This window comes from Ammospiza nelsoni, chromosome 3 (assembly GCF_027579445.1).
Source record: "Ammospiza nelsoni isolate bAmmNel1 chromosome 3, bAmmNel1.pri, whole genome shotgun sequence".
NCBI classification, from domain to species: domain Eukaryota; kingdom Metazoa; phylum Chordata; class Aves; order Passeriformes; family Passerellidae; genus Ammospiza; species Ammospiza nelsoni.
The window spans coordinates 99,438,645-99,462,666 of NC_080635.1; the positions used below are offsets into that span (position 1 = coordinate 99,438,645).

The 24,022-nt window shown below is 35.8% G+C and overlaps 1 protein-coding gene across 1 annotated transcript in view; it reads left to right on the top strand.

Annotated features, from left to right (window-relative positions):
• EYS (eyes shut homolog) overlaps positions 1-24,022 on the top strand; it is a 703,265-nt gene that overhangs the window by 94,616 nt on the left and 584,627 nt on the right. The window contains exons 10-11 of the mRNA XM_059467250.1: positions 1,686-1,939; positions 10,476-10,580. Coding sequence (XP_059323233.1) covers positions 1,686-1,939; positions 10,476-10,580 — 359 coding nt within the window. The remainder of the gene's footprint in view (positions 1-1,685; positions 1,940-10,475; positions 10,581-24,022) is intronic.

Sequence of the window (24,022 nt, forward strand, 5' to 3'; positions counted from 1 at the left end):
GCCTCATCACACAGAACAGCTACTTCAGAAGACAAATGCCATGAGTCAAAATGTCCCTCACTTTTCCTCTTTCCCTGCACTTGGTACACTGAGCATGATGTCCCATGCTCTGGAATGTCCCTTAGGTCAGTTTGTGTCACCTGTCCAGGCTGTGTCTCCTCCCAGCCTCCCATGCAGCCCCAACTCCCTCACCAGGCTGGCAGTGCAAAAAGCAGAAAAGGCCTTGGCTCTCTGTCAGCCCTGCTCAGCAATAACGAAAACATCTCTATATTAACAACTCTGTTTCCAGCATAAATCCAAAACAGTATATTAAGTCCAAGAGAATATGAGTGCTAGCCCTTGTGAAGACTAACTCTACACCATCTAAAATCAGCACAGTAAAATATGTATGATATTTTTGTGTACTCCATTCCCTTAAAAATGAGAAACAGAATCAACTTGTGTGAGAAGCTCTCAAGAGAAGGTAGAGATTTCTCGTGTACTAAGTGACTGAGGCTGGAAGACAGAATACAACAGCCATATATACTGGAGTCATTACTGCAGTAGCAATGGATCTGTAGAGCAAAAATGGTAGTGATGAAGGGCTCACAACCACACTGAATGAGATATGGAGGGCTTACTTCAAGCAAGCTCTATTTTGGTCCATGGACTAAAAGCCCATCAGCAGTTGGTGTCCATTAGCTGTACTCCAAGGCACACAGCTCCTGATTTAGTTTCCATATGTCTACCATAAGAAATGCAGGCACTGTAAACAAGGACAGAAGCAAAGAGCTACATGAGCATTCACTTGTGTTAAAAATAAAGGAAAAAATACTCTTTCTGCCAGATGGATCAGTAGAAAAAATTACTATAATCAAGGCTTGTTTAACTTGTTAGTTCTTTCCATCTTCTGGATAGCATCTCTGTGGGTCAAGAATATGTACTATGGTAAAATTACCTCATGTGTGAGGACACCTCTGGACATGATAAAGGGAGAATCAATCAAAGAATATATTGCCAAGTACAAGGGATTTTCTAATTTTATGAGATGTGGGTCAGCTATGAGATAATCCACATTTGTTTTCATTCATACAGCAAAAGAAAAAAAAGGTAGAAAGGGTAACCATGAAAAAGTCATTTCCAGCCTTACATGGTTTAGGTGTTTGTCTAAATTTTGGAAAAAAATACTCTGAACAATTTCTATAAAATATACTGAAAAATATCTATACTATTTTATAGATATTTTTCTTTGGTTGGACAGAAATTGTAACTTTTGTTGCCAACAATAAGCAATTTTGTACTGATTTTATATCCAAACAGGTTGTAATATTGTTTATTCCTAGAGATACTGTAGCAGCTAGCAATTATTTTTTCATAAAAAAACAATTAAAATGCATAATACTCATATTTATAAGATTTTTATCTTTCAATATTTTCATTTGAAGCTTAATATGAATATTGCTCCTAGTTTTTCCAATGTAAGTAGCTAAGATTTTAATTTAATTATTGCTACCAGTGCACATGAAATGAAGTTAGTGACTAATTAAAGGTAAGGAAAGAAGATTGAAAAAAATTAATTGTGATTCATTTGTGGGTAATTTAAAAGCAGAGTACTGTTAACATTATTAGTGTTAATTGACCTATATATTCCAGGATAGCTATTTAGTTGGATTTTCCCCCCTCCTCTCCTCTCATTTCAATAACAGGTGCATATGTCCCCTTGGTTACACTGGCACATTTTGTGAACTTGATATAGACAACTGCGTTGGAAACCAGTGCTCTCAATATGGATTCTGCCAGGACCACTTGCATAATTACAGCTGTTACTGTGTGCCTGGATATGAAGGACCCTTCTGTGAGGTTGAAGTTAATGAATGCTCAAGTTCACCTTGCAAAAATGGAGCTACTTGTATGGATTTAAGTGGCCGCTTTTCTTGTCATTGTACTGCTGGGTTCACAGGTAAGTTTTGTTCTTTTGAAGTGCCTTGTATTATAGATGTGTTTGTCCCCCTCTATGTAAGCAATGCTTATGTGACTGTTGAATTACAATTATAAATAAATATGCACACATTTGTGATTGTATGTTTGACTGGAGCTTTAACTTAATTAGCATTGAAATTCTTATGCTGTCCCTCCTAACAGTTCCCCAGCTGACCTTCCCTCCATTAAATGCACAATTCTGAGTATTAGCTTTAATTCTGTTGGGAAATAATCAATGAAGTTCCAAAATAAAATTCTAATTGCATTGTTTTAATTTCACAGTTATGCAGTCTTACATGTTATGGCTTCAGTCATACACAGGCTGAAAAGAACAAATGTTTTGGTACAGAACAGGAAAATGTGAGCTCGAGGAGGAATGAGATCAGCAGTACCATCTCTTTGCATGTATAGAACATAATCAGCTATATTTGACTGAGTTGTTCAGACTCCCCTTCTATAAACTGGAGGGAGATAGGGCATCTGTCTGTCCTAGCCATCTTTTCTAGGAAGAGGTGGGCTGTAGATTTCTGCATTGAATTAGATAAATCCTACATAACCTGATGCTATGATTTCTTTTTGTACTAATTTCTGTATGAAATTAGAGAGATGAGAGGTGAGCTGTGTGTATTGTCTGCCTTGACATTAACAAAGCTTTCTGTGTGACCTTCTACAAGATTCTCATGAAAAAGTTGATGAAGTATAGGCTGGATGAATAGAGAGAGAGGTGAGCTGAAAACTGGAGGAGTGGCCAAGCCCAGAGGAAATGTTTGTTATGGAGTCAACCTTTCCAGAAGTAACCAGGGGTGTCTTCCGGGAGTCAGTGGAGGATCCACTCCTTTTAAACTTGTTTGAGGAGAGGCTGAGGCAGCTGAAACTGTTCAGAATGAAGAAGAAAGGATCAGAGAGGGATCATATCAATGTATACAAATACCTGAAGGGAGGATGCACAGAAGATGGAGCCAGGCTCTTTTCAGTAGAGCTCAGTGACAGAACCAGAGGCAATGAGCACAAATGGAAACGCAGATGCCTCTAGCATTATTCCTGAACATCAGGAAATACTTTATTTCTGTGAAGGTGACTGAGCACTGCCACAGATTGATCATGGGGGTTATAGAATCTCCATTCTTGGAGATATTCACAAGCCATCTGTACATGGTTCCATGAAACTGGCTCGGGGTGTTTGAGCTTGAACAGGGGGATTGGACAAAATGACCTTCAGAGGTCACTTCCAATCTCAACCATTCTGTAACTGTTACTGCTTATATAAATGATATAATTATGTATTGCTGGAAAGCACTTTAAAAGAATCTTTATTTTATCATGCAACAAGATATTATATAATGGTATTTCCATAGAAGCAAATTTAAAGAGAAAAGAAATGTCACATTACCCATTGGGTGTAAGTCATTACCACATGTACTGAATATATTTTCTGATTTTTCAGAGTATAAGCCACAAACAATTAATAAAAGGCTGTTTAAACTCATAAAAATGTTATCACCGCCCTGGCAATTACATTTTCATAATCTCTGAGGGTTTATGATCCTGGGATATTTTCCCGTACAAAACAGATTTTAAGTTCAGTCATAACTCCATGTTATGAATCAGTGATTTGTATCTCTGTGTACAACTAAAAACCCCACATTTATTCTTATCTTGTTTTTGTGTGTTTGTTATTTCTCTGTAATTTTGCTTTCGAACAAATCCAGATGTACTCCGTTTTTCTTCATAAATAGTAAATTCACTTTCAGGTGAAATAGCAAAGTACCCTCCTCTGCCTGTAAGAGAACATCACACATGTCAAACTTGGAAGCTTGCCGTATGATTTTAAAATTAAATTAATAACCTTTCAATATTTTTTTAACTTTTGGTCATGTGGTAACCGTCTATATTGCCATCTTCTGGTTCAGTCCTTCTAATGTAGCATAATGCTTCAGAGAAACTCCCAGTTCACATTTAGATTAATTCCTAGTCCGTCCTTTCTCCCATATCTTTGTGTTAACTATATCTTGATACATCAATGTTCAGCATCAAATGATTCCGGCTTTCATGATTACTAGTATGCCTAAATAAATGGCACTCTGTTTATTTCTGGTTTAAAGGAAGCCCTTCTTGGAATTATTTGGAAAAAATCCCATATTTATCTAAACATGTCCTATATTAAAACTCTTCTGTTTAGATGCCCATAAAAATGTGAAGGCAGTAACTCTAAACAGATAGGCAATGTTGCCTCAACGGTTTCTCTCGAGGGTTTGCATCTATATAGTATTGATTGAAGAGTTAAGATTTGGGAAATCTCTTTATTCTGACAGACCCAAATACAGTCTGTCATTGCTTCACTTGTGTGTAATTAATAAATAACAGTATTAAAACTCATTATTAATGAAGGCCTCACAGTGACTTTTTGAGTTTGACATTCATATATTCTACATGTCATGCTCTTCATCATTCTTCTTTCTGCCCATGAAGAGAAAAATGGCATGTGGGCTTTCTGAAATCATTCCATGACTTTAAATTTCTGGGGTTTGTTTTTACTTTTTTCTTCCACAAATACACAGGAGAAGTCCATGTGATATCTGCAGTCTGAGGAAATATTTAGTGTTTGTATTTTCTGTACATTATTAATTGGTTTTGCATTCGTTGGATGTTTTTAAATAGTTTCCCCCTTCTGTAATAGGTGTGGATGGTATATCCTCCATGCTGTCAAGTAAAACAAATCTTGAAGGAAAATACTTGAAGTTATGTGAAAGCCAATCCTTTTTGACACAAGTAAGTTTAAGGCTTAATCCCTCATACAAATCAAGTCTAGAACAGGAGATAGACACCCTAACACATTATGAAGATTGAACCTGTTTACAGGGAGCAGCAAGATCAAGGCTGCTCCATGAGAGGAATCACAAACTAGAATCCAAGTTTAACCTCAGTGCAATGTTGCCATCACTAAGCAAAGCACAGTTCTGCAGCATCTACAAAGAGAAGTCAGAACCAATTTCTGGTAACAGGGTCCCTGACAAGCCCCAGACAGTGCAAGCAATGGATCAAATCCAGGATAAAGCTAGGAAAGCAAGTTAGAAGCAGTAGGAGACAGAACCAGAGACAAATCTGTAATATACATACAAGGAATACATCCAAAAAAAAATAAATAAAAAAAAACCTTTCAAGATCACTCTTGAGACAGAGAGGAAAGCAGGATTGGAAATTAAAACATCTACAGAATAGTTTCAGGCAGACCAAAGTACCCACAGGTGAAGTCATTGACAATGGGGAGGGTCTGTAGGAAGCACCTCGGTGGGTCTGCTGCAGACAGTTTGGGTATGTTAGTGCTCTCAGGGCTCTGATAGCTGCTTTATAGGAATTGCCTGAAGCAGGGTCATCTGGAAAGCATGAAATCATTCGTTTTGCTGACAAAGACAGGCAATCAGGTTCATTTTTTTCTCACATCCGTTCTGCATTTGAAACGCATGCTTCCATTTCCATTCATACAGGTCCTATCTTGATAGGACTAGACCATCCCAGAAGCACAGGTCATGTCTGTTCCCACACATCCACCACAGTCAAGGCTGGGCTGGGTTTCCAGCTCAGGGCATTGGGTAGTACAACCTTTTCAGGGGCTCTGGCTGGCTTTTTCTTCTGTGGAAGATTCATTATTGCTGGTACATTGTGCCGGAGCAGACTGTCAAATGTACAATGTAATCCCATGGACATAGATGAGCTGGGCTCAGGGCAGTTTACATTTGAAGAGTCACAGACTTTCTCTGAGTTAAAACTCTTTCATGGAAGCTAAGAGAATGGAGTGGTTTGCTACATCATATAAATTTTCAATCTGTAATAGGCATTCACAGAAAGGATTACTCTGTATGAGGTAAATAAAAGTTAGATTTGCTTTGGATTTTTAACTACTACAATATTTTAACTACTACAATATTTTACCCAAAGTAAATTTAAAAATTAGAAAATGTGTAGAACAACAAAGTTGAGAAAAAGAAATGTCTGACAAGTTCAGTAAAGCCTCACCTGGACTGTCTGTCTGTCTTTTTCATAACTGCATTTACTGCTAAGTCAGCAGAAGCATTACTCAGCTTGATGCATCTCTTATCTAACAGAATAGCTTATATTGCTTATCAAGCAATAAAATTTCACAATTCATTATCAGGTACATGACTGGAATGCTTTGCAATTATACACATTTTATAAAATGGTGGACAGTAAGGCAGGGGTGTTGTGAAAACAGTCCTCAAATGCACTATTAGTATTTTGGCTACTTCTTGAATTTTATAAAACTCTCGTGTTTTGCTTTTTTTTTTTTTTTTAATAGTACTTCATTACGATTACATTAAGGAGAATGTTAAATCATTTGCTTTTCATCTGATCTCGGAATAGAAAGATTAATTTTGTGTCTTTAATATCTCAAGTAAGGAGTTTTACTTAAAAAAATATTCTTACACATCCTTTCCTTCACTGTGGTCATTCTGTGTGCCTTTACATTGTCAAACTTTATATTTCATTTTGCCTATAAAACAAAAGTTAGTATAGACAGTATTTAAAAGAAACTTCGCATTTTGACCTTTTTGCATGTGTTTTGAGATTCAGACAGAAATGTTATAGTGTGGGTGGCACTCAGTAAGAGATACTTTAAATATACTGTGTATTACCTAAAGAAAAGAAGCTCTCAAATTATTTCAGTTCTATTCTAATTTCTGAATGAATTTCAGATATTTATTCTAATCTCTGAATATTATATTGGAGAACAGTTTGAAATTGAACCTATTTTGATATCAAAAAACCCCACCATTTGTGGATATTCTATAAACTCTAACAATAGTTTGATAAGTTCAGATGAAGTGCAAAGTTCATTTCTTTAAGTTAAGCAGAAAAAAGACATCTAAATTTTGAAAAGTTCAAACTTTCAATCTAGTGATCTAACGGGATTGCACTTCTGAATATAAGGAAGATTCGATGAGAGTTCATCCATTAGACTTATGAAACTTAATTTTTTTTGTTGTCTTTCGTCTGTAGTTATATTTACCTGAGAACTTCATAGTCCCTCCATTTGCTAAAATAGCATGATTGTTTTAAAGAGAGTAAGTAATATTAGTAGCACTGAGCATGATGAAATATCTTTGCTAATTTTTTAGTATTCACCATCTCAGCTCTTTATGTTCTTCTCAACACCTTTGTGCTCCTGCAGAATAATGTCTTATGTATCATTGATGTGCCAGTAGAAACTGTTGCTGTTAAAGATCAGGCAATGCAATTTGCAAGTGACAGATTTTCCTGTAATTATCTGTTATATATTTGAAAACACTGTAATTTTAAACCGCATAAAATATTCTATAACATTAATAGAAATATAGTTGGCTCACGGTAATTTTTAACATTCTCTTTGTACTTCAGATTGGTGATATGATGCCTTTAAAATGTATAGGATCTCAGACCTAAAACTATGATTTATTAAATAGGTAATTAAATATTATGTTTTACTAGTAATTATGTTTGGAATATGTTGTATTAATTTTAACCTTAAAAGCATAAACTAAAAAAAATTATATTAACATTCTTTGATGCTGAAAGTAATTTGTAGCCAATTAACAATTTTTATCTGACTTTCAAAGAAGGTTCTCATCATACATTTCAAATGCGTAGTTCAGAGGAGCTGCAAACTGAAAACAAAAAAGGCTTCTCTGTATCTGTCCACCTTTTTTCATGTCTCAAATACTCAGAAAATATGGCCTCACAGTAGCTTCACAGATTCTTTGATTCTTTCTGAAATATGTTTAAATACTGCCCACATATTACCTTTGTACTCTGAGAAGATGAATTCCTAAATTCCCCCTTGCATGTTATCTTAGATGACATCAGTATATCATGATGCTCTCATTCTATTATTTCCCTTGAAACTGCATTTGCTTTAACCTTTAACAATTCAAGGGAGGTGAAAGAATCTGTTTCAAGGAGTTTTTTCTAGTACATGCTTCAGCTTGTCCATGGCTTGTGGCCAGACAATTTACTTCTGCAGGAAACTCTGTTTGTGCTATTTGTGCTACTCTCCACCGGCCTATCCAGAGGAACAGATGCCAATGCATTTTTATTTATCTCCCTCAAAAGGGATAAATAATCCCACCATAATCAGGGACCTGAACTGGAAAGAAAAAGGAATGCAAAATACCAGAATTAGATCAGCAAGGTTGCATATAGTGCCAATACCTTATCAGCACTTCAAAGAAAATTCTTTAAAAAATTAAAGAACTTAGAAATTAATTTATATGTTGGCCAGTCCTTGCTGCAATGCTCACTGGTGCCATGACATATGTTAGAGAGCGTTCAGCAGCTGCTCTTAGCAGAAAGCTTTTTAGTATACTGAGCTACCAGAACTCTCCCTGGACTATGCTTTTTCTCCCCCTTTTCATACATATATCTTCAAATCTTACGGAAAATGCAGAGCATATTTAGAGACAGCAAAAAAAAACCAGTAGGAGCCCTTCTATCACAAGTTTATGTGTGGAAGAGAATCTTGGTGCTTCATTTCTCTGAAGAAGACCATTTATATCTAGTAGATACAGATGTTGACAGCCAAGAGTCCTGGTTCATATGATTCATATGAGAGGGCATGCAGGTGTGCTGCAGAGAAGAGACCAAATTATTTTCACCATGGAAAGAATTCAGAGAAATACCAGCACTTGGTTTCTTTTTGTCTTCTGCTGTAAGATACACAGAAAGCCCAGCATGCTTTCCATACTGCTGACTTGTTATAATCACTGAACATTATTCACGTCCATATTCCTATGGCTGGGTGTAGCGGATAAACCCTGGCTGGACACCAGGCACTCACCAAATCCTCTCTATCACTCCCCTCTGCAACTGGACAGGGGAGGGAAGATGTAACAAAGGGTTCATGGGTTGAGACAAGGAGATATCACTCACCAAATGCCATCACAGGCAAAACAGACTAGAATTAGAGCTATTGATTTAATTTATTGCTAATAAAATCAGAGCAGGATAATGAGAAGTAAAATAAGATCTTTAAAAACACCTTCCCCCACCCATCCCTGCTTCTCAGCTCTACCTGCTGCCTGCCAACAGCACAGGGAGACAGAGAATGGGGGTTATGTTCAGTTCATCATCTGTGGTTTCTCCCACTGCTCAGGAAGAGGAGTCCTTTCCCTGCTCCATCATGGGATCCTTCCAACAGGAAATAGTTCTCCATGATTTTTTCCAACATGAGTCCATTGCATGGGAAATAGGTTCCACAAACTACTTCAGCATGGGTCATTCTTCCCTGGTGTGCATTCCTTCAAGGACAAGCTGCTCCAGCGTGGTCCCCCACATGGTGACAAGTCATACCAGGAGCCCTGCTCCTCCTCTGTCTAAGGGGCTACAGGTCCCTGCCAGGAGCCTGTTCCAGCATGGACCTCCTACAGGTTCAGAGCTTCCTTTCAGGCACCACCTGCTCTGGCAGGGATCTCCTCCATAGGCTGCAGGGGCACAGCTGCCTCACCATGGGCTGCCCCACAGGCTGCAGGGGAATCTCAGCTCTCATGTCCAGAGCACCTCATGCCCCTCCTGCGCTCACCCTGGTGTCTGCAGAGCTGTCTCCCTCACATATTCTCACTCAGCTGCTCTCTGGCTGCAGTTTCACCTGTGCAAGAACTTTTTTTCCTTCTTCTTAAATGTCTTATCATAGAGCTGTTACCACCATCTCTGATTGGCCCAGCCAGCCTTAGCCAGCAGCATGTCCATCTTGGGTGTGGTTGGTATTGGCTTTCTTGGACATGGAGGAAGCTTCTGGCACCTTCTCACAGAAGCCACCCCTGTGCTCCTCCTTCTACCAAAATCTGACCACACAAACCCAATACACTGGAAATAGCTTTTCCTGTTACACATCTGCATCCCTTTTGTAGATTACAAATATGCATTTCACTATACTTCCTAGATTTGCACTTAGTTATTTAATCTCCTTTTATCTGCATTTTGCCTCATTAAGTGTTCTTTAGTGATTTGATCTTACTCCTTCTTTGTCCAATACTACAGTACTGACCACTTGCTGTAGAACATAGGCTGAACTCATCTATGACACATAGATGTCTGTAAATTAGTGTTGGCCTGACTTGCATAGTCAATGATACTTCACAATTCTTTTTCAAAGGTGTCAGAAAGCAAAATGAAAGAAAATTATTGACAAGACTGGACAAAAATTGCTTGAATGTTGTAGATTTGTATACTGGGAAAAAAAAACCATCAGGATTATGTATAACCTCAGTAAGAAAGCTTTCTATTTTCCTGATTGTAATTCTTCCAACTTTGCCTGTCAAAATGGATTGCCCTGTAACCAATGAAGCAGAAAAGTTTATGACACACAGTGAGCCTATCAGTAGTCCTGTGTACATGGTGTATCATGGCCAGCGGGGTCGCCATGTAGACTGTGACAATCCCATAGACTTTTTTCATTGCAAATGTATCTCTATGATTTCAACATGTCAGCATATTTGTCCTTTTTTATTTTTAATTCAAATTTTCAGGAGAAACATGTTCTGTTCGCATCAATGAGTGTCAAGACAGACCCTGTTGGAATGGAGGAACCTGTGAAGAGGACATAAGTGGCTTCAAATGCAATTGCCCCTTTGGTAAGCATTTATACTTTTTATATTATTCCTATGTTGGCACAGTATGACATAGTCCTTGCTACTCAAGTGCTATAAAATCTTGTATAATGCAAACATTCTGCTTGCATTTTGAAATGTACAGAGCTAGTTTTTTAGACTAATAAAAATATTTTTTTTCTAATTTGTCATAAGAAAATCTTATAAATTATAGATTACTTCGATAAAAAAGTACTTGCAGTTTTGGAACATATTGGGAAAGAAATATGACAGAACTGAAGATTTTAAATAATTTAGTGTATATATGTATAGACACCTTACAGCAATACATTCTTTCATAAAACGTACGGTTTAGGAAGCAAAATGTTGAAATTTAGCAAACCTAAAACCCCTAATCTTTCAAATCTCATTCCACTGGCCAAATTACTAATTCCCAAAGGAACTGAACATTGCTCTAAAGTTTGCATGACCTCAATCTGGTTGCCTGATCTTTGTGGTATCTCAAATGTCCTGAAGTATCCAAGGTATTGTATAAGGTTGGAAGACATGCTAGACAACATAAGGGACATCCAAGATGCATCAGGCCGAGTAGCAAATGAACTAAGAACAACACAAAAAGACCAATCAAAGTTAGGGAGAAAGATATAGGATACTAAAAGTTTGCTTTGCTAATTTTATATATATATTGTTTAATTTGAGATCTTACATGTTATTTTGTGTTGACTAAGAAAACGTAGAAAAGGATGGGTTTGAAACTCCTAACCTTAGAAACTGATTTGACCAAAGGAGCCTGGGGTACTGATTTTGAAACTTGTAAGTTCATTCTTTATATGGATGATAAATTACTGATTAATTCAAAAATGGTTTTTGTCTTTACTTGTGCATTTATAAGCTCATTGTTACTATGGAAAATAAGGTCAAGAAAACAATTTTTATACGGTTATGGACTAAGAAGTACGTATGATATCGTGGTGTTTTGAAGATAAACTTATGGCGATCAGTAAAGCCTGGAAATATCAGAGTACTGAAACACAGGTCTCCAATGAACCCTCTCAAACTGAACAACTTTTTAAAAAAGAACTTTAATGTATTTCATAATGTAAGATCCTTAAATGCCTTGAGGTCAGTATCTGCTGAGTTGGGAATGGAAGACAATACTGACTTATATCTTCAAAGATAAAGTGATGCTTTCAAGTTTGTTGCTTCACTGAGACAAATGTAAGCCTGCCAGATGTTTCACTGAATAAAGGCTGTAGCAAAACATTAACACAAACATTATTTCCTTTGTTCTTCTGACATGGAAATTATCACCTTCAATGCATCACTTTGCTATTGTGTTTGACTCTTGTTGGTGTTCACCAAAACTTTTATCCATGGGAATTTTACACAGAAGCATGCTGCACCTCTTTCTTTGCACAGATCTAAAAGGAGAACGCTTTCATACAGCAGAATGCATGTCAGCGACAGGAAACAAAATTGTTGCAGCATTGTATTAGTAATTGTCCATGTCTCTTTCTTTAAAGAAAAGCTAGTCACTTTGTAAAGGTTTCCTTACCCAATTAATTTTTGTAACAATTCCCAATGTGTGTGAGATCTGGAAAATGAGTTTCATTCTTATGACTCTAAAAAATGCTGTATATAGCAGGGGTCCTTCATCATCATCAGGCAAATGATCAAAAAACCCTCATAGTGAACCAGGGGTCATCTGTAGAAGTAATCAGTTATTTCTGAAAAGAGTTAGGACTTGCTGTAATTTGCAGCTACATTATTAATATGATAGCAAACAATTGGAGAAGGGAAAAATTGTGTGCTGATGTGAATACTTAACAATGAGCTAAAAAGAGGAGAATTTTCATCTAAATATGATACACATTCTATTTGTGCCCTTGGCGAAATTAATTAATATCCCTGTTCATATTCTCTAGGTGAAAGTGCAGATAAACAAATGTAACCATTTCAAATACATTGCTGTGATTAAATAATGTCTGTAAATTGCCTGAAATCACAAGAAGCTATGTTACTGGATACTTTTCCTGCTAGCTCAGTTCTAACAAGAGGGTCACTTCAAAAGATAACACAGCTGACTTGAGTTAATCTTTACGTGAAAAAAGACAATTTTTCCCCCATACTCTCGTTGACAGCCAGTGTGCTACTGGATTTCTGGAAAAAATAAGTTTTGCTTCTCAGAGGAACTGTAGTTGTTGGCTTTTTAGCAACGAAATAATAACGAGTAAAAGTAGAATAAAAATATTTAATACATCACATGTATTCAATAGCAGTAGACAAGGGAACAGAAAGAATTTGGATGCTCCCTAATGATTAAGTTCTTTTAAATGAAAAAACTTGTATCTATAACTGTCTGACTAGACCAATAACATTTTTAGTCATTAGGTATGTATCTGCTGTCTTTGCACTTTTCTGCTTCGCCTCTGTTGTCTAAAACAGTATCTGCACCATTTTTTAAATGCGTAATGATATCTTCTCAAATTTGACCTTTCAATATCAAATATGTTACAAACAATGAACATAAAAAATCTTTCCTCTGTCTTCAGTGGAGGTTCTGTTTCTAATTTTTTTTAGATTATTATTTTATGAGTAATAGTAACTCTGTTTTACTAGATACATCTTAAAATAAATTAGTTGGGCAAGAAATATGTCAACATTTTTGCCATGTCGAAAGTGAGCCACACTGTTTTTTACCTTTTATTAAAAATTCAGGGGTAACCACAGTTAGAAGTTACATACATTAAAAGGGTAACCACAATTAGAAGTTATATACATTAAAAGGGTAATCACAGTTAGGAGTTGTATACATTAAAATTCTCTGAATATTATTTTCTTCAAATTATGGCATAACAATATCGGTATTTATTTGAATATAAAAAAGCATAAGTCATCTTAAAGTACAATTTAGAAGGAAAGGATTAATTTCTTTTTAGTTTTTCTTTCATAAACATTAATGCTAAGATGTGGGGCTTTGCATTAGCAATGGTTGAAGACAGTTTGATTAATGATCTTGACATGGTTTCATAATGAAGAGATGCTGTATAAGAGTAAACACAGAGTAAACATATATGTTTTGAAAGGAAATAGAGATTTTTTTATCTTTTATCTATAGAATTTCCATGCAAAGTGAATGTAAGACTAGCACTTTTTATTATAAAGATACATATTTTTCCAAAAGCTTATCTGTTTGCCCATGGTATACATACCTGGCCCAGTGAGAACATGGATGATGTTCTCACATCATACACATGATACATGAAAAATGTAAGGCTGAATTCTTCACCATACTGTGTGCTGTAGATAATTGGTTGTATCTGAAGAAAGTAAGCAGATTAGCCTGACTAATAAACAAGGTTCATTAACTCAACAAGAATGTTATGGTAATACTTAGGCTGCTTCTGATAATAAGTAGGATCTTTCAGATCCTGCGTCTTTATAAAGCAGAGTGATTAAGAAATGCACAGCAACTAACATATTGCCATTGAGGGGAGTCAAGGAAATTAAATTGTCAGAGAAGATTCATAATCTGATAAAACTGCTTTTGATTGACACTTGTGGTCCTCCAGTTTTATTTTATTTAAACAGCTTAAAGTGGGAAAAGCATGCAGAATGTGCAAATTGGCCTGTGCTATCTTAAGACAATAATCAATCAAACATATTTATGTCTGTATTAACTTTCCAAGAGAGGTTTTCTTCTAGAGTTACCCAGATCTACCCCAAATGCTTCTGTAGCTTACACAGTCCATTAAAATGACCCAAAATTTGCAATTTTTTAGTTTGTTTTCAAACTTACACATAGAGTTCATTCCTCCTTGAGAAGCACAATTGTTTTTCCTTGTCAACAAATCAGAACTTTATATGTTTAACAACTCTAAAACATGCATTTAATAATATGATCTCATTTTATGAAAATATATCTTATGCTTTATTAATTACTTTCAAGTAGTTCAATTTCTTCATATGTGGTCAATTTTAATACTCTAAGTGTTATTTTTATATGACAAATCCCCTTTCAGCAGCTTTAAAAATAATCCATTAAAATTCTCTGTAATACAGCTGAGACCTTTCTTAGAAATTATTCCAGTAGTCCATCCTGCTGTTGATAAGATATTGTCACTAAATAGGATGAAATGAGGTCATTTAATCATACAAAACATTAATTCACATAAATGTATCTCAGCTTTGCTGGAAACCTGAAATAACTAGAGTCAAATTTTAAAAGCAGATAACTAGATAAAATAATTTCCTTGTAAGAAATTTGGGTTAATGTTGAGGTTTTTGGTTTTGGGGTTTTTTGGGGGGGAGGTTTGCTTGTTGTTTTTGTTTGGTCAGTTTTTTTTTTCTTTTGGTTTAGTTTTTCTCATTTCCCTGTACAATATTCTAATTTTATTAACACAACATAGGAAGCCCATGCATCAAAAGGTATAGGTTTTTTTTAATAATGGACTCTTCAAGGTCTACTTTTGCAGATTTTTGTGACTGAACATGATCTTTATTTGTGCATCTCAAGATAAGAGGGAGTAATATACAGATAGATCAAATAGAATCAGACAATATCTTTAGAAATTGCATGAAATCATTACCTAAGTCCTTTTCTCTCTTAGTAAAAGACATGCATGGCTTTCAGGTGAACATCTCCTGAACCTGTTTTTCAGGAAAATAATTGTATAATAATATAGCTTGTGTGACAGGTTACTGCTATATACTGATGACCTTGTACAGGAGATCTTACAGGCATTATTTCTGAACTTTAGGTAGGTCAGGTCAAGTGTAATATGTTTTAGCTTTTGCTTTGTTCCTCATATCCTACTCTAGGTTTAATTTGCAATAAATTAGATCCATTTTCTCCAAGTTGAGTTTATTTTTCCCATAATTCTCTCTAGCAAGTGATTTCACTGTCTTTATCTCAACCAATGAGATATTTCATCTAATTTTCGTTCCCTGTCCTGCTGACAAGAGGCAGTAAGAAAGCAGATAGCTGGGTAGAGGTCTGGAAGTCATCCAGGGTGAATCCACCACACACTCGCAAGCATCAATGCTGTGAATCAGCAGATTTAAGAGAAAGTAAAAATAGGAACCTTCATTATTTTAGCATCCTCTAGTCTCTTGTGCAACAAAGGATGAAGTCTGTAGGAAGAAAGTTCTAAAATATTTAAATTCATTTATACATTGATACAAATAGCATAAGAAAATTTTCATGAGATTCTTGAAATATGGGGAAAGCACTGTAACAATAAGTCCTGTCAGCAGGATGGAAAGATCCTAAATAAACCTTCTGTTCAGTACTGTGATAGATCCAAGTGCTGCATTATAGCAACTCTGTCTGGAAGATGACACTGGAAAACCAAGGTATTCCAGGGAGTCTGAAACCTGTGTTTCACCCCAGCAAGGCATCTTGTGTTGTTAAATTTTATCATCTGATGTTTTTAATCAATTTTATTGGAAGAAACTCCAGCCTCTTTCCTTGGAGCAGAGAAAATGTCCAATCAGTACCAAACGTACTGAGGAAAATGGTAGGCACTGTCTCTTGCCATCCCTTGCTGTCCCCATGTGACCTTTATAATTGGAAACATAAGGACTGATCAGTATTGATTAACAGGTATTCTGAATTCAGTGTAATAAAAGTGTAACCTAATACCATCTTCAGTGATGGAGGCAATGGCCAAGGAAATTTAAGTGATGATACATATGCAGCTACTATTTGATACTTGATTTAGAATGTGATGTTGGAACTAATACGGTGTTGGCTCAATATAGAGTGAATGTAATTCTCCATACAATCTATCAAAAAATTGAAGGGAAGATAACTGATGAGAAAGTCCTAAAGGACCTGTGCTGTGCTCCAACCTTTGTTAAGATTAATGTATCCAGTAAACTTTTAACCTAACAGTGAACCAGCATGTTTAGCAGGGAAAAAATATCCATGGAGACTCTTAGATCTGCTCTTTTTCCAAGAAATAATGTACATTTTCAAACCCATGGATTCATTCCCTGTATGTTTTATTGCCTTGGTTTCTTTGTACATTCTTCTTCTTTTATGTTGCTCAGTGTTCAGATTGTTTTTATTAGTCCCTGATTTTTTTTTTTTTCATTTTAGCTATTTATACTGCTCATTGAAACACTATTAATTCTTTGGGTTTGCTTTCAAATTTGTTTTATATTGCATCTTCAGGTTGCTTTATGAAGATGTGCTACTTGTTACCCTTTCCATTCTGCTTCCATTGGTATTTCACCTTTCTTTTCTATGAAAACAAATATTTAGAAAATTGTATTTGTTGCAGGTATGCTCATAAAGACTAATTAAATTTCTGTTTCTTGCAGACAGGCTAGTTAGCAAGAATTTTTATTTTTTGTCACTGAGTACATGTATTGTTTTTCTGGTTAACCTGCTACTTGTTTATTTTACTTATTTTAAATTTCTTTTCTTTTAAAATTACTTTTATAGATGAGTTCTGTTAGTTGAACTTTTCAGTCCACCAGTTTTATTCATGTAGGATAAATATTTTAAGGTTTTCAAATTTGGTGAAATTGTTTTCACAGGTTTTCTTCTTCCTTTAGTTCACTTGAAGCAAAATATTGTGTAGAGTGTCATGATAGCCTTTTATGGAGGGAATGACTCACTCTTTTAGTCACCTTTCCTTTTAGTCTTTCAGCTAGACGAGAGTAGGAGTAAACTGAAAATTTTCCTTTTTGTGTGTTTCAGTGCACATGGATATGCCATTAGTCTTTTCTTTATGCCTGACAAGTTCTTAACCTAACACCTTATTCTGAAAAAATTGAAATCATTGATGACTTCAGGAAGATTAATATATTAAAATAATATGAAAAAATAAACATCAGCAGCTGAATAAAATTGTAGCAACAAAAAGATTTGTAACACAGCTGTTTCCATGACAACCTCCCTTCTTCGGTTTCAAAAACATTTCTGCATTACTCCTGTGCTACTCATCATTTTTTTTGTATGTTATTTAAATTGATAGATGTTTCTATTTATTCATATAGAATATTGAATGAAACGTGACAGAAAGTATTGTTCTATTTGTATTACAATAGTGTCATGATACCTGATTTATATGAGGAGCACTTATATGACATGCTTTCTTTATGATGTTTTTATTTTCAGTGTTAATATGATCCTGGGAGTTCAATGGGTTTTGGTTTGTTTGTTTGTTTGTTTGTTTGTTTGTTTGTTTGTTTGAAGGGCAATCCTCATTGTTGCAAACAAAATAGGAAATAGTTGGATATACCACAGTTTAATTTCCCTATTTTGCGGTTGTATAGAAAATATTAATACAGATGAGATGAACATTTTGCTAGAGGTACCAGTCTTTTGTATCAGAGCTTAAACTGGGAGACCTTGCATTCCAAAAACTAAGTTTTAGCCAGCAGAAGATAAATTAGATTAGATGAGGTGAGATGAACACCAGCTGATGCCATTTACTCTGTGACTAAAGACACTGCAGTAAAAGTGGACAGAGGTCTCCTTAGCATTATTCTGATGCCAATTTTCATCTTTACAAATGAATTTTGCAGTTTTTTTTTAAATTTGCATAATTTTCTTCCACATTCTCCTCATGATACCTTTAAGATTCTTTAAAAAGTTCCTCTATTTTAATAAAGCGTAATGCTATGCTTTAGTCTGCTGTCTGGATCTAAAAAGGACAAGTGGAAAATGTGTATATATTATAACTAAATGTGAATCATCAAAAAAATAACAGGAAGGATGATATGTGTAGCAGGATGATAAGGGCAGAATTGCAGTCTGTACAACCAGTGAAAATTAGCTGTAATAAGGCACAATTAATAAGTTCAATAAAATGAAACTTCACAAAAGCTACCACAATTTTATTATGTTCAACGTAATTGGCAGTCCTATTTAGAGGATTAGTCAGGACTGAAAATAGTGAAGCCGCTGCCCAAATTGAAACACACTGTTTGAGACAAATGGCATTCTCTCTGCATATGTTATGACTTCAGCAATTAAAAATAAAATTTTAAATGAATAGTATTAATACTCCAGCCACCTTGTCTGGAGTAGTCTAGGCTGCCCACACTATTAATCTGTTGCTGCATTCAACCTCCATAGGCAGTCCTCAAATCAAGTACTCAGTCCAAACAGAACTAGAAAGTTCTGAGACCAGGTTCACAGTTCATTTCAAAAACACTAAAGCAAAGCTGATGTAACTAGCAATAACATAAAGGATCACCAATGATCAATTTTGCATAACTGTTTCTTAAGAAAGGAACACCTGCCCAACTCAGTAGAGTTTACTACAGCACTATGTATCAAATGTAGGGACAGTTTTACCCACGATCCTAGTTAAGATCAAATTTAATGATGATCTACATGATTAAGTTGGGATCCCTTTCCAAGGTTCATTGATTCTTCAACAAAATATTTTCATTTTCTCTAATTCTACAATGTTATGTCAACTACTCTTTGGTATGTCTTCTCTTAAATATGGCCTGTACACTTGAGACAGTCTGTTCATCTATGCACCTTGTGACTGGGTATGCTTTTTCTTTGGTGCAGATATTTTTATAAACCTAGTATCTGCACAGAATCATAGAATGTTTTGGATTGGAAGAGACCTTAAAGATCCTCTAGTTCCAGCACTCCTGCCGAGGCACCTTCCACTGGACCAGATTTTTAACCCAACCTGGCCTTGAACACTTCTAGGGATGAGGTATTCACAACTTCTCTGGAAAACCTCCTCCAGTGCCTCAGCACCCTTACAGTACAGAATTTCTCCCTAATATCCAAATTAAATCTGCCCTCTTTCAGTTTGAAACCATTGCCCATTGTCTTTGTCACTATCTACCCATAGAAAAAGTTCCTCTTTCATAAACCCTCCTTTAAGTACAAGAATCCATCCCCATCTTGTCCTCTCACTACACACCCTCGTACCCCTTTTCTTTTCTGTCCTTTCTGTCCTGTTCTTGCAAACCTCGCCAAACCTCTGCCAAACTTTTGTCCAGCTTGTATTTGTATTTGGGATTGCCCTGTCCCAGGCATGGAATCTTGCATTTTATAACTACTTCTCAAACCTGTCAAAGTCCCTCTGGACATCATCCCTACCCTGCAGCATCTCAGCCACACAGATTGGTGTAGTCAGCAAAGTTGCCCGAGGGTGCACTAAATTCCATTGTCCTAGTGTCAACAAAGATGTCAAACAATGCTGGTCCAAATACTGACCCCTGAGAAATGCCATTTGTCACTGATCTCAACTTGGACATTGAGTCATTGACTGCATCTTACAGACATTTTTTGTAAAATAAGTTCATTATAAACTTCCTTGGTTACATGTGTAGTTTCATCTTTGCAGATTTCTTATGATACCTAGAAATTCAATTTACATATCAATGATAAAACCACATTTGGATAAACAAAAACTCATAATAATACCAATTTAAATATACATAATAATATCTCTCTAGATGCCTATTATTAATATATCTTTATGGCTGTTCATGTAAGTAATCCAAATTTCTTGTGGAAATTTATTTGATTTAACAACCAAAATTATAGGCTGATGGAAATGGTTTGTATGCAATTTCTCAGGGAAATATTTCAATAAAAAGTTCACTGACTTTTAATCCTTTCTGTATGAAATGAATCTGTCTCATCAAGAAACTTTATGAAAGGTTTCTTTAGCTAAATTCCACATAAACTTACTTATTTACCTTGTGCATAATTTTCTTTTGTCTTCCTTATTTTTTAGTTGAATGAGAAAGATATTCTTATTTGCCTTAATGTTGTTAAACCATGTTGTAGTTCGTGGGAATACGTTATCACTCTTTATAATTTCTATGCCTTTTTAATACCATTTATTTTATTTCTACATGTTAGTGAAGCCCTGCCAGATGTGTTTTACTTCCGTACTGTTCATGAATTGATATTGATATTGATATTGATATTGATATTGATATATTGATATTGATATTGATATTGATATTGATATTGATAAAAGAGCTGAGAAAAGACACTTATCCTTGTAGAAAAAGGATATCCTTGCGGACCAGCTGAATGACAAATTTATTACTGATGATCACTGTCACACAATGAAATAATAATCCATTGTGGTTAGCAGTGAAGAAGACCTGTACGAAGTTCTAGTCTGCCTTCATAACTAGGCATGGTTATTCTCTCCAGTCTATTTTGCATAAACTGTGGTTAGACAGGAAACTGAATATCTGGTTACTCTTTCTACTTACTACGCAGGAATCGAGCCCAAAACCAATCTGCAAGTATTCCCTGAGAGGATTCAGCAGCTTTCTTCCTTAAGCTTGTAACTCAGACTGTGCCAACTGTGTCAGCTGGACTTTCAGAGTACGAAAAGCATACTTTGACAGCTGGATGGGGAGTCTGTACATCAACCAGGAGAGAAATAGAGCATAGTACAGATTGCACATAATTCCAAGAGAGTTATTCAGCTTTGCTAACTGGGATTTAGTTAAACTTTAGCTGAACTTCATGGTCAAATTCAAGTTTCTTTTTTTCAAGCAAGTTCATTTAGCTTCCTTTTCATGAAATTATCTTCCTTATCATCCAAAACAAACCTTTACTTTTTATAAAATTTCTATTGTTTTTGGCTGGAATGGAGTTAGTGTTCCTCATAGCACTTCATATAATGCAGTGTTTTGGATTTGTGACAAAGTAAGTGTTGATATCATACTAATGTTTCTTGCTAAATAGTGTTTGCACAGCAAGGACTTTTCTGTTTTTCCCACTGCCCTGCTGGCAAGTATGCTGGTGGTGCACCAGGAGTTGGGAGAGGCTATAGCTGGACAGCTGTGCCCAACTAACAACAGGGACATCCCATACCGTATGACATCATTCTCAGCATATAAAAATGAGGGAAGAAGGATGTGAGAGACATTTGTCTTCCTAAGTCACTGTTGGGCATGATGGGGCCCTGCTTTCCTAGAGACGGCTGAGCAACTGACTGCTGTTGTGAAGCAGTGAATAAATTCCTTGGTTTTCTTTGCTTGCATGCACAGCTTTTCTTTCCCTATTAAACTGCCTTTCCCAAACCCATGTGTTTTTCTTACTTTTGTTCTTCCAATTCTCTCTCTCATCCCACTGTGGGGCACTGGTGAGCAGCTGTGTTTGGTTCAGCTGCCCACCGGCATTAACTAATGACATTGCCATATTTTTCCTCCTTGTTTTCATTCCATAAAATAAGATGCAGTTATAGTCTAAAGATAATTAAAGACATTAATATATCAAAATTTTAGTGAAATAGATTTGTTGCATATTCTGGTAGGCTTTGAGATAAATTTATCTCTGCTATTGCAGAACTGCAGTAGCATTCCAGTAGCACAATAAATAGTTAATCCTGCCAGTAATTTTCTTTCTTCAGGTATATATAGGAAATTATCAGTGAGTAATCCTCTTGTCCACCCACCCACATCTTTCTAATATTTTTTTCCTTTTTCCTTTTTTTACTTCAAATATACAGTCCTTCAACACAAATTATCTTCTCAAGCTGTATATCAACAACTTCTCTGATGTCAAGTTACATGCAGAAGAATGGCATGTTTGGGTGATTCTATACCACATGAGCTGTATAGAATGACATCTGCCTTCATCCTCCGTGACTTGTTACCTTTGGTGAATTGCACTTTTCTGTCATATTACACTGCCAACTCGTATCTAATTTGCCACCCATGGCCACCCACATACTCTACTGCAAGAGAGAGGGCATCTCTGTCTTGAAGTTTCTCTATGAGATTGAATACTCATTTCATTCCTGTGGACTTTTGCTGTAATAAAAGAATTCTAGGTATTCTTCAAAGTGCAAAGAGGATTACCTTTATCCACTGCTGTGATAAATGTATATAGCCATAGCTATGAACTGAACACTGGGATTTTAGCATCACTAGTTACACTTACCTTTATATTGAACCTTTTCTCTCCACTTATTCTAATGTAACTGAATACACTGAACACAGTATCATAAATTTATTGTTTCAGCATTGTTTTAATGCAGCACGATTTGGGTTGGAAGGGATCATAAAGATCATCTAGTTTAAAACCCCACTGCCATGACAGGGACATCTCTCACTGGACCAGCTTGCTCAACTCCTTATCAAGTTTGGAACTGAATACTCCCAGGGATGGGATATACCATAGCCTCTCTGAATAAGCTGTTCCAGTTCTTTACCACTCTTGCAGTGGAGAATTTCTTCTCAATGTCTAATCTAAACCTGCCTGTTTCAGTTTAGAACCATTGCCTCTTGTCCTGTCATTATTTTCCTGTATAAAAAAATCCCTCTTCCTTGTTTTAATAAGCCCCTTTAAAGGACTGGAAGGTCTCAATGATATGTCCCCAGAGCTTTCTCTTCTCCAGTCTGAACAACTCCAAGTGTTCCAGCCTGTCTTCATAGAAGAGGTGCTCTGGTCATTTTCATGGCTCTCCTCTGGACCCATTCCAACAAGTCTTTCTTGTCTTGAGCACCCTAGACTTGGATGCAGTAGTGCAGGTATGAGACTCAAGAGGGAAGAGTGGAGGTAGAGAATACCCTTCCTTGGACTATTGGCCATTCCTATTTTGAATCAGCTTTTGGGGTCTGTTAAGAGGTTTATGGGCTTTTTTTATGGTTGGCTTTCTGGGCTCTGAATGCACTCTCTTGTACAGATTTTCATCCACAGGGATCCAAAGGAGGACTAGATCAGCTATATGATGTAAATGTGTGCTGTAAATAGTAATGGTTGATAACGCAAATGACATTTGTGTAACATAGGCTGTTACTTATCCAAGTTTTCTTTTCCTCCCTCATATCTATGAGTTAGTAATTTGGGGGGTTTTTTTTGTTTTTTGGGGTTTCTTCAAGAACATATGTTGAAAAGGTGTATTTTAGGAATAGTTTTTCCCTTTTCCCTTTTTCGCTTGGGACAGATAATTTATCACTGAGAGCTGAAGGACTGGCAGTGGTAATTGCATAGTTAGGTATTGTGATTTCCTTATCATAGATTCAATTTTTCTAGGTTTAAGGTAACGTGTTCAATTTTAGCCACCTTAAGACAAAAATCTATTGGGAATTCTCTACTGTGATAGAAAAGGAGAGCTAATGACAGAGCTTTTCAGTCATTAGAAGCATCAGAACACAACTTTACCATCCATGGAGTAAATAGAAATAGAACTTTTAGACCTGTGACTTTTTTGAATTTGAAATTATTCACTGAATTTAATGAGATTTTGCATGTAAAAGTTTATTAAGTTTATTACATAAACTGAAGGTCACAGAGTTTATTTTTTAAAGATATTAGGATAAATATAATAAACTGTTTAAGTGCTTAAATTATCATTTCTTAGTCTCCATTTTCTAATTTTAATTATATGACAAATTTATAACAAGGACAGAACTTTTTAACAAGTTAAAAAAAATAGATTTTTGCATGCATTCTAGCATATGAAATATTATCTGGCTTTAGAATGAGAAATTAATAGTCAAGA